This window comes from Xenopus laevis, chromosome 8L (assembly GCF_017654675.1).
Source record: "Xenopus laevis strain J_2021 chromosome 8L, Xenopus_laevis_v10.1, whole genome shotgun sequence".
In the NCBI taxonomy this organism is placed as follows: Eukaryota; Metazoa; Chordata; class Amphibia; order Anura; family Pipidae; genus Xenopus; species Xenopus laevis.
Genome location: NC_054385.1, coordinates 102,866,663 through 102,884,936, shown reverse-complemented (window position 1 = coordinate 102,884,936; position 18,274 = coordinate 102,866,663). Strand labels below are relative to the sequence as shown.

Here is an 18,274-nt window from a genome sequence, read left to right as displayed (position 1 = left end):
CATTCCTCATAGGGGAAAGACTGCAAGATCCTTTCTCTCAGCATTTTACAGTCATTGGGATTTCTTCCAACTGCATAGTGCAATTCAACTATTTGCTTGAGGTGAACAATCGTTCAATTGTCTGCTTGCAAAACATTTATTTTTAATCACTTTTCATGAAAACTGAGGAATTCTAAGGGTTTTTATCTGCCAGCAGTGCCTAATCTTTTTTTTTGCAGCATCTCCCTTTAAAGGATAAGGAAAGGCTAAAATTAAGTAAGCAGAAAGGTATATATATATATATATATATATATATATATATATATATATACATAGAAAAACGCTTGCACTCAGATCCAGTCTTGAAGATACTGTGGGTGCTGGGTCAAAGCTTCAGCATACAATCATTGGATAAGGACCCGCACTCCGATATTTCGTGAAAAAAGATTTTTTTATTTTAACTTGTGCATCCAACGTTTCGGCCCATGTCTTGATAAAGGCCCAGACATGGGCCGAAACGTTGGATGCACAAGTTAAAATAAAAAAATCTTTTTTCACGAAATATCGGAGTGCGGGTCCTTATCCAATGATTATATATATATATATATATATATATATATATATATATATATATATATATACACCAGTAAACCCTCAAAGTAATGCTGCTCTGAGTCCTCTGTCAAAAGAAACACAACATTTCATTCCTTCCATTGTGTACACATGGGCTTCTGTATCAGACTTCCTGTTTTCAGCTTATACCTCCAGGGCTAGGGCTTGAGCATGCTCAGTGTGCTCCTCTCTCCCCCTGCCTTTTCCCTCTCCCTGCTGTAATCTGAGCCCAAGGATATTAGTTAGTTACCTAACTCTTTTATTTTTTTCTATTTATTTAAGTTTTCTTCCTTCACTATTATTAACTAAAGTATGTTGGTCATGGTGAAGCTGTTTATACATGACTAGAGGACTAAATAAAAGATAGTAATCAGCGGGGGTGAGTGTTATTGGTACAATCTCCAACTGGGCAAGGTTTCTAAGAGCTGTGGGACAAGGTTCTGTATTGATCCACTTATATAAAATGATTTTGTTAATGAATTTACAAGTATATGGGGCAGTTACATGTATCCAGCATTTGTACTTTTTGAGGAGGGGTCTTGACAAATTGGTAATAGGGTGGAAGAGGAAATTAATTTTTGATAAATCACAAAAAAAAACATGTAGACTACCTATATCCATTATATCCTATATCCTTTATGGCATTAACTTAGAAAAATTATGCGATGGAGAAGGGGTAATAAACATAACTATAGTAGGTAACAGTCAGCAGCAGAAAGGGCCAGCAAGGCTACTGTCCTGTATTAAAAGGGGTAAAGATTCATGTAGAGGTAATAATAAGCGAATAAAGGGTATGGAAGGTCTGAGTTATGAAGAAAGGTTTGTCAAGCTGTCAATATGTTGAAAAGAATACCCTAAGTAAAAATAATCTTCCTCTATAAATATCTCTAACTAAAGAATAGGAATAGACTTTAAACACGTTTTTCAGATGCAAATACTTCCTATTAAAGACACCGCTATCACATTTTGATATTAATTAATAAAACATTCATAACAACAGAAAAAGATGGTGATTGGCATGGCCCGGCTAAAGCAGTCACTGTAAGGTAATGTATTTGATGTGTCTCAAGGCTTGAATATACAACAGCCCAGATATTCAATGGTTATATATAAAAGGTGACATGGTTTTATTGCAGCAAAGGGGCAAACGTTTACATACAAGTGCACATCTGTTCAGGTAAATGCACCTCAAGCTAATGCTCATGACTTGCATGCCACTTCTCTGCAATCAATTCAGAATTCCAACTAGGCATATGGAAACTTGCTGAGTAGAATTTAAAAAAAAGGCACAATAAAACGGATTTATAAAAGCATACTTACGCCAAAACAAATACATAGCGCAATAGCTGCTTTGGTCAGTGAAAGTATGTACTTCTGGAAAAAGCACATTATACTAAATGTAAATCACACTTTATCCAAAGAAATGCTGATTTTGATAATGTGCAAACGCCGTACTTCATAATTGCAACACTGTTTGCTATCTTTCCCAAAATACTCTGCAAGACTGTGACATATTAGGTCAGGGCAACACAGCAAGTCTCCTGTCATTAGGTCTGCACCAATGAGTACTGTGTCTGGGTGTGATACAGGTGTATGGAGGTGATGGATTTCAAAAAATTAATATCCCATCTAGTGATGGACTTCACCTATGAACGGTACACTTAACACAAAACATACTGGGTCTGGCCAATACCTAGCTGGCTGGGACCAGTGATGAAGAATATGCATTCAGCATTCCTTAATGACTAGTGTCACTACAGAGTTACCCTAGAAAGTGCCTCATTTATGATGTGGGACACTTTTCTAGCCTTTAAAGCTGTATTTAAAGACCATAAGTAAGCTTCCCATCTCTGTCCTAATGAAACATGCTGCGTTTTCTCAAGTCAGCTCAAGAATCTTGAAAAAGTCAATCGAAATATTCTTCATGAATAAAGTTTGCAAGCTACAAAAACAAGTTACATCCAACATTATACATAAATATTTTATATATATATTGTACAACAATCTGCACAGGCTTACTATAAAAATAATATAAATCCTGAACCAACTGATTCAAATCAGTGCTTTTCAAGCTAATTATTATGTCTAAGAACACATTTTTTATATAGTATGTATACTATATATATATATATTTCTCTCTCTCTGTGTCACTATTGTTCTCTCACTCTTTGTGTGTTTATATATATATATCCCATTTGTACTAATGGGCTCTGAATATATAGAAGAATTATAATTATATACATGTTATCTGTGCACAAAGTGCATTATGATTGTACAACACCTACATGTTGGCTGCTGTCATACATAGTAATGAATGTTTGCTGCATTAATTACACTGATCTGAGGCAGCTCAATGACAACAAAGGTATCCATGGGAGCTCTAATGCTGGCTTTTAGCTAGAGCCTTTGCAGGCCTTCTGATTCTTCTTCCAAGACTTCCATGACCTGAGCTTCTTAGTTGCTGGTGACACTTGCTTCTTTCTGACGCAGCTTTTCTTTCTAGAGTTAAGAGGAGACAAATGTAGCTTTCAAATCATTAATCAAAAAACAAATATGTAGTAAAAGCAGAACAAAGCCATTCTTCTGCCAGTTAATGAATAAAAAGGCATATTTACTCTGCCCATCTGTACCCACCACCTGTATACCAGCTATTACTGTAACCATCCTGAGGCTGCATAAGGGTAATGACACATAATGAGATTTGTTGTCCATGGAAAATCTACGCTACCTGCAGTGATATATCCGAAACAGGTGAATTTCATATATGTACTGTGTTTGACATGCAGTAATTGGAAGGTTAGTGAATGGCAATGCATTTTCAGGAGATTTGTCACTTGCCGTACTACAGATTTCTAGTGATGGGCGAATAAATTCGCCAGGCGAGTTTCCACGTTATGCCGGTGCCAAATAAATTAGTGAAATAGTCGTGCGCATAAACATTGTTGCGCGTCAAAATTATTCTAACGCCCATTGACTTTAAAGCATTTAGACAAAAAAGGCATGCGTATAACAATTGTCGCAGACGTTGAAATTGACGCGTGTCGAAACAATTGACACCCATTGACTTAAATGTGTTTCATGTTTTTTTTGCCGTTTCGCGAATTATGAGGCAAATTCTAAACTTTTTTGGCAAAACCGGACAATTTCACCCATCACTACAGACAGATCTCCTCATGTACCCCTGCCCTATTTTATTTTTTTTAAGTAACAGACTTGATTTTGTCACTAGCACCTTGGTGAAAGTTCAGTTGCCCACCCTCCCAATTGCATCTGCCTTTCAGACAGACCTCTGCTCCAGACATAACACAGAGACATCTCTCGTTAAGGCTGCCTAACGATGTCTCACTATTCAGGCTGGATCAGATTATCACTCCTGCATCCAAGATGCTAATTGTGTAATCCTTATACAGCTACAGTGTATAAATCACACTGTCCAGCAAAAAAAATTGTGGCACTCCTGGGACTTTATATATAAAAGGGGAGTGGGGTGGACCATTCTCAAAGACTTCTCCGACGTGAAGTCTTTTGGATTAGAAAACTGGATAGACTAATCCTGGTGGATTAAATGAAAATTGCCTTTATATCCGATTCTTGAATGAATGACGAACGGTATTTTATGTTGGTTAATATATAGCTGGTGTAGTAGCAGTAACACACTCCCAAAAAAAATGAATTCCCAGGTGCATCCAGTGAAATGTGTATCTATATAATAAAAATTGAAGCACTCGTGGGACTTATAAATAAGTGAAGGTATTTATTGGTGGTTATCACTGTTTTGATCCCAGGTCTCTCATGATATGTTGGTTAATGATATATGTATGGTAATTTTATTGTAATCCGTAACTTGTACAGCTTTGACTATGCGTTTCACACTATTGATGGGATGTTAAGCATTATGCTTAAGGGGAGCGGTATGATTACGTGAGGTCCCCCCCTATTCTTAGGCGTGACTATAAATTGTTGGTTCTTAAAATATTTGTAGTTGTGTTAAAGGTCTCGGAACTGGACCACAACAATGACAATAAGTTATTTTTAATGTAAATTAATAAAAACAAATTATTTATAAAGTCCTAGGAGTTCCACAGATCTGTGGCAAATATATATATATGTCTAATATATAATCATAACTACCATAGCTTCATTTGTTTACAAGAGATTTTAAATGTAACATCTGCCAGACACTACAAATTTTTCCCAAGTTTGAATACTAAAAAAACTTTAGAGCTGAACCTGGATAATATCCAGAACTTTGACAGCATGGGTTGCACTCTATATTGATAAATCCTTATAATTTGCTCCAGCATTGACCTGCACCACTAGGAATTCTTAAACTAGAGTCTTTCTAACTTTAAAAAAAAAAATGGGTGTGGATAGGGAATATGACCAAAACAGAAGAAGCAAATGCATGTCCTGGCTTGCACTTCTATCCGAAAAATTCGGCCTTATACCGAACCAAATCTTAAAATGCATATGCAAATTAGAGGTGGGAAGGGGAAAACATTTGTTTTGTGACAAAAAGTCATACGATTTCCCTCCCCACCTCTAATCTGCATATGCAAATTAGGATTCCGATTTGGTTCGGCCGGGCAGAAGGATTCAGCCAAATCCAAATCCTGCTGAAAAAGGCCGAATCCTAAACCGAATCCTGGATTCAGTGCATCCCTAACTAAAACTGGGCAGGGCACAAACTGAGAGTGGCAGGGTCTTAACAGCAGGGAGCCCACATTTGCAGGGAAACTAATTTCCATTTGGCAGTACTTTTTGAATACTGCCTTAGCTTCTGTTTTTCTGCCTAGGCCAGTGATATGCTGAGAGGGCCCCATACGACAAAATTTCCTGGGCCCCCTGGGCTGCTCCCACCGCAAGCCCCACCTACAGGTCCGCCCCCCACCACACAGTAAAAAAACAAAAAAAATATTGGTGGCTAGGGTTCCCACATGTTAATAAAAAATAAAGATATTGGTGGTCAGGCCCCCCATAAAAAAACATTTGTGGACAGGGCCCTCCCATTAAAAAATATTGGTGGCTAGGACCCCACATGTGAAAAAAAAATTGGTTGCCAGGGCCCCTCCCCCACATTATGAGAGAATTGGTGGCCAGGGCCCCTTAAACGTCCATGCCTTCCCAAAGTCAGCAGCTCTCAGAAAGATGGGGGCCGGCTAATCAAGTAAGTGTGGCGTGGCCGGGCCCCCCTTACCCTCGGGGCCCCCTACAACTCTCCCCCCTGATGGCTGCCCTGGTGCTAAGGAATGCATTGCTGTGTGTGCATGGGTAGGAATAGGATGTGAAATGTTCACTGTAATTAACTGTTCACTTCTCCTTTAAATCATTTGAAAGTCAACTGGTGCAAGAGCTTACAGCCCTAGGAGTTTAGCATGTTGAACAACAATGTTTTTTATGACAGAAATTTGTTTACCAGACTTGCTGCAGGGTTAATCTTCCTGGTTTCAACCTTCTTTTCTGCTGTCAGTTTATTTACAGATTCCTGAGCCTGGCGAAGCCTAAAAAAAAGGGGAGAAGTTTGATATTAGTGGCAGAGCCCATAAGGAACTTATCACAGCCTAGAGGAAGATTCACCATTTTTTTAAGCTATTCATAAAATATTGAACTAAATTGATTTTTTTTCTTTCTGTATTTCATTCAAAACAGTGTGGCAAAAGCCGAGTTACATGAAATCTGTTAAAAGGGGGAAATGGTTGGGGTAATCCATAAAGTGTAAATCATCTTGTGATTTATTGGGGTAAAGTGGTCAGACCCCTAAGTGATAAAACCACGGTTCATGTCTGGACATAAGAAGAATATGGAAAGGGACCAGATTTTTTCAAGACGTGTTTAACTGGGAAGGAGGAGTTCTAGAAGGCAGAGATGGGTCTACAAGTTGAAAGAGAAGTAGAAGCATTTTGGTTATATACAATACAACACTGTTCTAGATGATGTTTATACTGCGGTGCCAAAGTGTGGACGAGAGTGTGGCAACGGCAGAAAACAAAAGTGAAATAAAAATATTTTATCAGAGACTGTGATGACCATACATTTACAGACACAAGCTGCATTATGGGAAAGCACATAAAACATTCATGAAGACCTTTGTAGAAAAATTATCCACAATGTAGCAAAAGTCTATACAAGTTAACAGGGCTTTATCGTTTTTTTCAATCATTTTTTTGGATAATTATCTTTTCAATAACTGATGAGCATGCTCCTTAATGTAGTTGCCTTTGTGTAGGGGTGAGGGCAATGCAGGAGGCCTGGAACTTCAATGTAATTTATTAAAACACCGAAAACAGGGTTATCCAATTTGCAACCCTACAGCTGTTGTTGATCTTCATCTTCCAGCATCCTCAATCATCCTTATGTTGTGGGGCTGCAAGCTGTACATTCCTCATGTAAATACTATTTTCAAGTTTGTAAATGCAATACTGACACTTTGTAACTAAGGGGGCACCAATAAGGCAAACACTTTAATTTTATATTCACTAAATAGAATGCTGGTTTACATACAAGATATTAACTACAAATATGCAGGATTCGGAGATATTTTTAGACATCTGCTGTGTTGTATTTTTCACTCTGTCCTTGAATCATAAAGGAAAATGACACTCATACGAAGCCAAGAACTCAATTCTAGGAAAAGCAGAGAAAAAGTGGAGGAATTCTCTTGAATGTAAAATATTTGTAGGAACTGTGTGTTACAGTGTTCGTGAATGGCCCTCATTCATCAGCAGGATATCTAATGAATACAGAATGGCTGTTACTCCCCATAACTTATCATTAAAGGGGGTCTGATAATTGATGCTAATTTTAAAACCTGCAGCTGGTCCCTGCAAAAAGTATGTCCTGCAGACCTTACTTCACGTTGTAGAGAAAAGGCAAGATACAATCAGTACAACCCAGATCTGAACTGGCTTTTCAGCACATATATATACTTATTTACTTGTTCAAATCTGATGTTATGCATGCAGTCAGTTCAAACATACCTATTAAAATAGTGGAAACCGGCACTCACCATTCTCATATCAACTCCCGTTCCCTAATGAATCAAGTAGCTGTAAAATCTGGAAGCTCTCACGGATACGTCCAAAAAAGTTTTTGTTATATTCACATAATTGACGACGGTTCAAGGAGAACTGAAACGCGTTGATGCTGGGGATTATGTGAATATAATAAAAATTTTTTGCACATTCCTGTGTTCTAAATGCTTCCAGATCGAACATACAGTATATATATATATATATATATATATATATATATATATATATATATATATATATATATATATATATATATACATTTTAATCAGGGCAGCACTCAAAGCGTTCCCGGGAAACGTTAAAAAGTTTCATGTATGTTAAAAAGACCAGCAACACTTTTCTTATTAGTGATGTGCGAATTTATTCGGCAGTCGCAAATTTGCAGCGAATTCCCACGATTCACCGCCGGCGAATGAATTCAAGAAACAGCTGCGAAAAATTGCCTGCGTCAAAAACGGACGCCGGCGCTGTTTCGCGAATTTTTCGCCCATCACTATTTCTTATGATCAAAATGAATGTATTATAATGTGCTTGTACAGCCGACGTGAATACATTTCCCTGAATTTTACACCATTTTTTCTGTTTTTCTGGTCCACTGAAAAAAGGTAAAATGAGGGTTTCTACTGTATGTGTGTGTGTGTGTATATATATATATATATATATATATATATATATATAAAAAACAAAATAAGTCTCTCGCACACCTTCGAATAATCAAGTACCAGGTGCTGCTGCCGTGTCAATTATTCAGAAGTCCATCAGTAGAAAGCAGTGCACACTGGAATTTTTTAAAAGTTTAATTTATTTATCAAATTTTAAAAGATATTTTACATGTATCGACGTTTCGGTCCTGGTCTTGGACCGTTCTCAAGATACACCATATGTTTAAAACCAGGGTTTTATACCCTCCTCTATCACCAAACAGGAAGTGAAATCACCAACACACACACATATATATATATATATATATATATATATATATATATATATATATATATATATATATATAGATAGATAGATATAATAGCAGACAATTTCTGCCTAAGTGTATGATTCCCAACCTCTTTCAGTTATCTATATAATACTTGGATGCCTAGGACAGAGTATCCGGGGAACCATTACATGGACAACATTTGGCTCAAACTGCAGCTGACTGTGAGTAATTACTCTCTCTAGTTGCAATTCCTCCAAAGTTGCATTTTGTTGGACACTGCATTCCCTCACTTTTTCCAAAATACCTCCCATCAGCATCAATAAGGTGTAATTTAGAAAACACTGGAGATGTACAACTTTGGTGTTACTGCCAAAGACCTTAGAAAAATGTAGAGCTCTCTGGTTTGTGTGGATATGTTTCAGCTGTTTAACCACTGCACTGCTGCTTGCTAAAGCATGCTATGAGCAAGTAACCCTTATTTAATGTGCTGTTTGAGCTTCCAATTGAATTCCTATATAAGCTAGATATACACCACAGCACGTGCATTTACCCGCCTTCAAAAGGGAAATTCCTCATCTAGTTTATATCCCTGTAAAGAATGTTGTGCAAAATCATCTGGAAATTTCTGCATTAAGTATGGTGCCACTTAGAAAGCATGTCTTGCTCTCCTACTGGAGCTTTACATGTCCCAGAGGAGGATGCCCATTCGGCTCTAAACTATTAAATGCATCTGGTTACCCTGTTCCCACTGTGCTGTGTTACACTGTTTAAATCTCTTAATTGATTTATTTTAGTCAATAAAATAAATGCCACAGCAGCTCACGCTGCTCAGTTTCCAGTTTTACTGCGGAATGCGTCGTTCGGCCAACATTAAAGTGGGAAAAGATCAGGATAAAGGGCTGAGCCGTAATGTGCAGGAATCAACAGGATTTTTATTAGCACTATATAAAAAGATGCTTAATACCCAGGCTTCAGCAGTAATGCTGGTGGCCACCTAGGCTTGCAAGTGTACACATATAAATAGTGTGTGTTTATTTATATATATATATATATATATATATATATATATATATATATATATATTTGTACAAAATGGAGTGGAGTCTAATCCCAGTCCATGACTTAGTCCAGAAATGGACAAATTATATTTCAAACAAAAAAGTCTAGACAACTTGCTCTAAGTAACAAAAAAGGTTTTTACCAAGCAAGAATATGCAAAAGTGCATTGGTAAAAAATATAGGTTTTGCTGGTGCTAGCCATTATGGGAATACTGGAGGTATTATTGTGTGTGTCTGTGTGTATGTGTATATATATATATATATATATATATATATAAACCAATTGTTATATATATATATATCTAAATATATCCATAGAAAGAAACCAGCAATTACAGGGTATTGTTGAAAAATCAAAAAAGTGTATTGAAGAAAAGCATGTAAAACTGTACATGCTTTTTTTCAATACACTTTTTTGATTTTTCAACAATACCCTGTAGTTGCTGGTTTCTTTCTATGGACATATACTAATATTTAAACCTAAACTAAATATGTTTTTTTTTTTTAATTAATTAATTTATTTATAAAAGGGCAAAATGTATAATGAAACAATAGAATGCTTAATGAATAAGATGAAAGTTGAGTGTATGACTGGCCAGATATGGGATGACCGACGTAGTTGGCAGCTTAAATATATTGCAATATATGAACAAACAATCCCTGTTTTATTCAAAAGGTAATGGTCGATTAAGGATCCCTGCTTAATGGACCATTAAGCGGGGTTGCAAAATATATATATATATATATATATATATAATATAATATATATATATATATATATATATATATATATATATATATATATATATATATATATATATATATATATATATATATATATATATATACACACATACACACAGACACACACAATAATCCCTCCAGTATTCCCATAATGGCTAGCACCAGCAAAACCTATATTTTTTACCAATGCACTTTAAATGTTTTGTTATAAGAAAAAAAAACCTGGTTCTCCAAGCACATCTGGAACTGATGGGTTAATACATAAGCGCCAAAGTCATTCCTCTGAGCCATCGATTGTTTTATTTATTTATTTTTAGGTCAAAATGATAAAGATTCCTAATCTGCAGCAGATGGCATTATTAAAAAGTGGGTACAAACTTTTTTTTTTTTTTAAATTTCTTCTAGTTGGAGGCTAGAGGGTTCATTTGCATTTACATCCGCACGTAGAGTGGGCACCTTGAGCTTTTCCCTGCAGTGAGTTGTGCCTGGAAGCACTTTCATTAAAAGTACCTGGGGTACAATGCACTCTTCGTAATTCTGTAGAGTTGTCCTTTGCTCCGCTCAATCCTTCCTGTCCAAAACAGGAAACCCTGGAGCTACAGCCACCTTTTGACTAGGTGGTAAGTCTGGTGGAAGAGTAGGGGTGCGCACGTCACATGAATGGCGAACACCAGAAATTATACCAGGCAGACTTTGGAAGTATTCAATGCAAAATAGTTGAAGCGCAGTTTTGCCCACTTTGGCAAGTTGGATACAACAGGATCAAGGGAATCAGCTATTTGTGTGTGCAATGAAGCCATCATTTTGTTGACGAACATTGCATTGTGGAAAAAAAACGACTGTGCTCTAAAGTGCACTTTGCTTACTTGGTCTTGGTAAGTGAATGCTCCCTTACAAGTTTATTGTGCATGATCTGTTAACTCTAAGCTGCATGTGAAAAAAAAATGGTGAAAAAACTCACTCTCATTGTATCTTTAAACCAAATCAACTATAACGTGGCCCAATCATGCATTATCATTTTTGTTTGCATTATTTACAAGGATATCAACTAAGGCTTTCCCGGGCTTTCAGTAGCATGTGCACATGCTGTCACTGTCTCACACTGGGCTGTGACACTCCAGCATAGCAATATGCAGCCACGTCTACCTAATAATGGCATAAAATATGTTCTTGGTTCTAAATTTGACATTCGCACCATCAGCTTTGACCAAATCTGCTCAGCAGTGACCAAAGCAAAAAGGTTAGCAAGATTCATCGATTACCATGTCTTTCAAAGAAAAACACAAACATAGAGACTGCTCCATGTTAACTATAAAACAGAGGAGGCTACTCAGCTCTAACTGTTTAGACCAATACCCAACTCAATCTGTGTAACTCAGACACCAAAGAGAAAAAAAATCTGGTCCAAATTAGCTGAGGTCTCCTTTCATTTTACTAGCAAGTAATTGGGAGTGGTAAAGAAAAGTGTAACTTATCAGATCTGGCGTGTTTATCTTTTTGTGAGGACAGACGGCCGCTAGCGGGTTCCCTCTGGAGCCCTGGGGGGGAATCACCTTCCCTTGATGTCCATTTGATCCGAAAAGAAAACAAAGGCGCCTGTGGAATGAGTATGTGTAATCTGGGTGTCCCAGATGCTGTGTAATGCAAGTAAGGCTTTGATTGGAAACGTACCTTTCGGTGGAGAGGACTTTGCTCTCTCTTTTCCACACACTCTTGAAGTCAACGCAGAATTCATACCACAACACGAAGAAGGCGTTGGGGTTGATCTCTTTATCATTGCCCTTTGGCTTACACCCAAAATATTCAACTGTTTTTTCAAACCTGGGAATGAGAGATTTTTTTTTTCAGCAAACAAGGATATGTTTATGTGCCCCCACAGTCTCCCCCCATTGTTTTTTCCTCTTTTCAAGAAGGGCTTGTACTGACTTTAAAGCAAGACACCTCTCACGCAGGAAAAAGGAAAGGGAAAATTTCCTATAATCAAGAAAACATTACTTAAATAATCCCCTGCCTTTCCTTATGTTTAGAAAAGAAAAGAAAAATACAGGTATTTTATTACAGCACAAGATAAAATAGAGGAATGAAAGTGCAAGATAATTCATTTAATAAACACCACATCACATTTCTACAATATTTGTTCTTGCTATACTGAAATATAATTGTAAGAAGGCAACCCTGACCATATCCGCAAGAAATTACCATATACAGGTAAAATTAATTCCCACATGTCATCTACATACTGAATGGCAGCCGAAGGCTGACCTATAATTAATTTCTGCTTTGTATTATGATGCCGGATGAATAAACTGACAGCCCTTTGAAAGGGTATATGGAGTCAATGGGGCATATTTATTAAGAGATTGCTATTAGCTCTTGCCAGAGTGAAATTCCAGCCCTCTATTAATTTCCGGGTGTTTATAAAGACCTATTTATCAATGGGTTACATACTTTGATAAGTACTCCTTATAGAATACCTCTCAAAGAAATGGAGTTGCAGATTTTTTTCATCTGAGTATGACCACCCATCATACTCATGGATCATATATCCATGCCTTCATGCAGTTTATTATAAATATATATACCATCCAACATCAAACAGCTGTACATGGTGCAGGACAAAGCAGTTGAATGCAAGAACATGGCCAGACTGGAAAATGAAGACCTGCAGTTATAGGCAGCCAATCTGAATATGATACGCTTCCTAACATTATATGGGTCTGTAAAAATCACCAGGGGCATTTTGGAAGAATCTCAATGTGGCCTACTTCACTTAAGTTTCATGGCATCTTTCTAGTTAATAAATGTTTTGAGAAATAATTTGCTTCCCAGAGCACAAGCTTGCTGCACGTGAGTCTGTGAAGGTCAACAGGTCTAAGCCAAGTTGGACTACGCCAAGAGTAATGAAGTATGGTTTCTTTGGAGATACTACTACTACCAACAACAACTTACACCCTTCTCTTTCTTTTGGTCACCTGTAACATTATAGTAAAGTAATACTAAGTTTCACACTATAGATACTACATACTCTTATGGGCCGATTTAAGAATGCTCAAGCCTTCGGCTATTAAAACTATGCAAGAGTTCCTAAACTATTGGGTGGTTTCTTCATTCAAATACCTCGGCTTCTTGCCGATCTACCCCCCCCCAATTGAGCAACAGGTTGTTTTAGTAACTTTGTTTGCCCATATAATAAGGTTACATATTAAGGCAATGGGAATACAGGAAGAAATATTACATTTGTGCATTATAGACCTCAGTATATCACTGTAGGGGAAACTTCAGATAGGGCATTTTGTCACATGCACTTGCATGGTAGTTTAAAAATAGTTGCACAGCAAGATGTTGGACTTCAGTGGTTTAGACTATGCTTTGACTAGGATGTGACTATACTGACACTCTGTTACACTGGCCCATTAATGACAAAAAACATATTCTCAGTTCTAAATATGATGTTCACTCCATCAGCTTTGACCACAGTCACTTGCTTAGCAGTGAACAAAGCAGCCTTGGAAACATTTTGCCCTAATCAGTGGTGGTAATGGTGATTCCTGTCATCTGCAATGGTAAGATATTTTGGGGAGTTGTCATCTGAGCTAGAGGTGATTTTGCGTAGTTGACAAAACACCATATAATGTCTACCCCATGAGTCACACTCTCAGCTTGTGATTGGTTTGATCAGTATAAGCACAAGAAAACATTCCTTTCACCCGATGCAGCACACTGGTCAAGTGTTTCCAGGCTCTAATGGTAGTAGTAACTTTGTCATGTACCTAGGGATTGGTTTTGAGGCTAATAATGAAAAATGATACTGCAGTGCACAGCTTTAGTTCAAGATTTGGGTAAGGGGGTTATTTATTAAGGTTTGAGTTGTGTTTTTTTTTTTTTTTTAAAAAAAGATTTATCATACCCCAACCCTGGAAATAGGTTGAATTCAAAAATACACCATCTAAAACCTGTTGAGATCATGTAGGAGTCAATGGCAGAGGTCCCTTGAACCATTTGAAGATGTTAATGTTCGAAAATTGGAATGATTCAAGTGATTCGAGTTCCTTCAGCAAACTCGATCAATTTGAGAACTCCCAACCATTTGAATTGTGAATTCATTTGAGGTATATAAAACTCTAACATTCAACCTTTGATAATTAACCCCCTAAATCTCAACATGCCTTACAAGATGCAGATTCAGCCAGTTCTTAGTGCTCAGCCGATCCAAATCTGAACCCTTAGGTGCCTATTTATTAAAGGTTGAATGTTGGTGACATTAGAGCTTTTTGAAACAACGATTAAAATCTATTTTTCTAAAATCACTAATGCCATGAAAGTTATCAAAAGGTCCTAATATAAAAAGTGCAGAAAAAATGACGAACATATCTAAACCCTCAAAAATTTGCATTTTTCGCATAATTATTAATGGAAAAAATTTTGAAAAGCTCTGAATGTCTACAAACAAGTCCAATAGGATCAGTGCAGCTCCCATTGTCTTCTACGGGACCTCGACTGCTTTGGAGAAGTTTTGTTTTAGAGTTTTTCGTAGCTTTTACACTTAATAAATGTTGAATTTGTGGAGTTTTAGAGAAATTTTAAAAACCTCGAATTTTTAGAGAAAAAAAAGTCAAATGTTACTAAAAAGAACCCCCTGGGTCATATGATTTTTAACTTTTGGTTAACAGAGAGCGACAGTTGTTTGTTCAGAAAATGCAATTAAATTTTTTTTCTGAAATCTGAATTTACAAACTAGTGTTCAGATTTGGTTGTGTAATGAGTGGAATCTTTTGTCAATGTTGCGGTATTCATCTGAATCCTAAAATGATAGATTCGGTGCATCGCTAATGAAAAATTTATAATATGCACAAATTATTTTATTTAAACATTCGCAAAAAAACAACATTTTAAACAACGCTTGTGATTTTAATTACATTCCCCCTTATAAGCAGTGGCGGGGAAGCAGGGGGTGCGAGCGGGCCAGGGCCCGCACCCCCCTCAGGGCCCCCCAGCAGCTCGCGTGCTACTGAAATGCGGGCCGAAAATCACGAACGGAGGGGGGCCCGGCTGCGTGTCCCGCACCCCTCTAGTTTCGTTACTGCTTATAAGCTTAAACCTACAACTGATAATTGCCATTACCTGCTTTGTGATCTGGTCAGTTTACTTTCTTCTGTCTTATATTCTTCTTTGGCTGTAAAAAAAAAAGACACACCATGGGCACTGTGATGGCTTACAATAAAAGGCAAGGTTTTGCTGTAACAACAAAGAGTTTCAAGGTCAGTGGTAATTGTAATTCACACTACACACAGCGCACATTGGAGCTCTCTTAGAGCAAACTTCACTTTATCATTGTTTTCTATATACTTTGTAACTCATTTCCTTAACACTAAACAAAACCTCATGTCTACTTCAGGGCTGCTTCGAAAAATGTGATCTGCCAGCTAGTGATTAATTCTGGGATATAAATCAGAGTGGAAATTCCAACCTGTCTACTGTGGAGAATTTGAGAGAGTAAAAAGTTGGTCTATTATTATTCATTCTTGCTAACATTAACCAGCGGGACACCATACAGCAATCTAGGTGTACATTCTGCAGGTTATCACAGTTCTGACTTCATGCATTGCCGGCGAGAACAACAATTTTGCACAGAGTGATCTTTTGACGAGTAACAAGACCGAAGCTTTCATGGTGACTATTTTGCAAAGATGACGTCTGTCATCAGTATATTTTAATGTATACACCCTGTACTGCAGAATATGTTGGAGCTTTTAATATTCGTTAATAATACGTTTGTTTTTTCATAACTAATGCACCATTGCGAAAGAGAAAACACACACATATAATAAATATATGACTATAAAGCCAATACGTTTCACAATTTTCACAGTCAGCACCCTCACCTCCAAAATACTTTAATGTGATGCATGTCCAACGGTTTCCAACCTCAATCCGTTCATCGAACCAAATGTAGTAATAGACGGCACCAGTCATCGGTTTGTTATCTTAAAATGCCTTTATTGGGACATAGGCTCTGACCCCAAACACCCGGGTGTTTGGGGTCAGAGCCTATGTCCCAATAAAGGCATTTTAAGATAACAAACCGATGACTGGTGCCGTCTATTACTACATATAAAGCCAATACCCCTGCTTTTAGGTCTGACTTGTGTATTATGTGTAATGCAATAGTGTGCATAGGCAAAATATCTTGCATTTCAACCTCATATAGCATATTTTCACTCTGGAGCACATTATCCTGTTTATTCAGAATAAAAGGCAGGCAGTGCTCCCTATATTTATCAAGTACATTCTTCCCTGTCAGAGCCCATACTTGCTTTCCACAGTTTGTCTCTTACAATGCCTTTGTCTCTTATATTGCATCAGACCCAACATCTGTCTCTCTATTGTATTTGGCATCATGTAATACCCTCTCAGTACTATGTAGTCAGTGCCCCCTCTGCTGTTTTCGTAGCACAGTTCAGTACATTGCATTTTTTCACATATCTTGCCAGCACCAGCATCTGTGTGTCTGGCGTGTACAAAAAATGATGAGATTAAATTGTTTGAAGTATTTATATAAATATAAAATACTCCCACATAAATTATGTTATATACTGTTTATACATGAAATTGCTCTTTATACCACAACATACGTTGATATATTGCATTTCCTTTTCATTTGGCAGGCATTCTAATGGCTCATTTGTGCTAATTACTTTGTAGGTAGTAACCTGAATGAAATGAAGACTTAAAAGAACAATCTAGGGGTTTGTTTACTAAAGGGCGAGTGTGGTTGTGAAAAACAGCAACAATAAATCTACAAGAATGCAAATGAAAGGTGTATTAAAGTATGCTATTTACATGCTTTCTCTACCCCTTTGGAAGTGTAGTTGGATGTATGTAGCAAATATGTGTTTCATGCCTTCCTGAATATGGTGGGGCTGGATAATAAATATACATGGTAGAAACCTGAAGAGACCTCAACTTCCACCCTCTGTAAGGGCACTTAACTGAATAGTTGTTACTCATTCCTTCTATCCTGTGCCTGGTGGTTAAGGGTTGGTAGGGATTAAAATGTAAGTATGTGTGTTACCCTACACCTTAGCTGGTATGGGTAGGGTAGACATCATTAAGGGATGAAATGTTGTGCCCCATTTGTAAGTATGACCCTAACCCCCTCCACTTAAGTTTGTGTTCAAAAAAGACTGAAATCCTGAATACAGTCAGTCACAGGAAGGTACAAGTGAGCAGAGCACTTCTGTTGTATTACTATTGTTAACCAATGTTACAGGGCAACCCTTTTGAAAAACAAACAAACAACCAAAGTGGTGTACAGGTGATACCTTTATTGGCTACCTAAAATAGATTATCTGAGTTAGTTACAGTGGCGTAACTACCGGGGGAGCAGGGGGTGGGATTACGCCAGGGCCCGCACCCCGTCAAGGCCCCCCCTGGCAGCTCATGCGCCACAATTCCCGGGCGGTTCCGGGTGTACAGAGGGGGGGGCCCGGCAGCGCGTCCAGCGTCAGGGTCCACCCCCTCTAGTTACGTCACTGGTTAGTTAATAAAGGTATCACCTTTATAGCACTTTTGTTATTTCCTATTTCAAAAAGGTTGCCCTGCAACATTTTAACTGGCTAATAGGGTACAACAACTTTACCTGTCTTTAACCAACAGATGGCGGTGTACAGATGTGCCTTAGTCAAATTATCAGTTCTTTGTAGGCTTTTCTACAGTACAGTTGATTGAGAAAAAAACTGAATGCTAAAAGCTGCGAAAACATAGAGCTAAGCTACACTGGAGATTTTGTAGAATGAAGTGGGATCAACAGAAAGTATCCTACAAGTCGGATGTAGTCACAAAGTCACACGGGTCAAAATATATTGGTGCTAATAAAAAAATCTGGTGTGGAATATTTGCCATCCAACGCAACATG

At 37.5% G+C, this 18,274-nt stretch overlaps 1 protein-coding gene across 2 annotated transcripts in view; it reads right to left on the bottom strand.

Annotated features, from left to right (window-relative positions):
- Positions 1 to 747: 747 nt before the first annotated feature.
- Positions 748 to 18,274, bottom strand: part of fmn1.L (formin 1 L homeolog) — a 139,127-nt gene continuing 121,600 nt past the window's right edge. For both annotated transcript variants that reach the window (XM_018231168.2, XM_018231169.2), the window contains 4 exons: positions 15,481 to 15,532; positions 12,031 to 12,180; positions 6,008 to 6,092; positions 748 to 3,090 (listed from right to left, as the gene is read on the bottom strand). In XM_018231168.2, the coding sequence (XP_018086657.1) occupies positions 3,046 to 3,090; positions 6,008 to 6,092; positions 12,031 to 12,180; positions 15,481 to 15,532 (332 nt within the window). In that variant the 3' untranslated portion in view covers positions 748 to 3,045. The remainder of the gene's footprint in view (positions 3,091 to 6,007; positions 6,093 to 12,030; positions 12,181 to 15,480; positions 15,533 to 18,274) is intronic.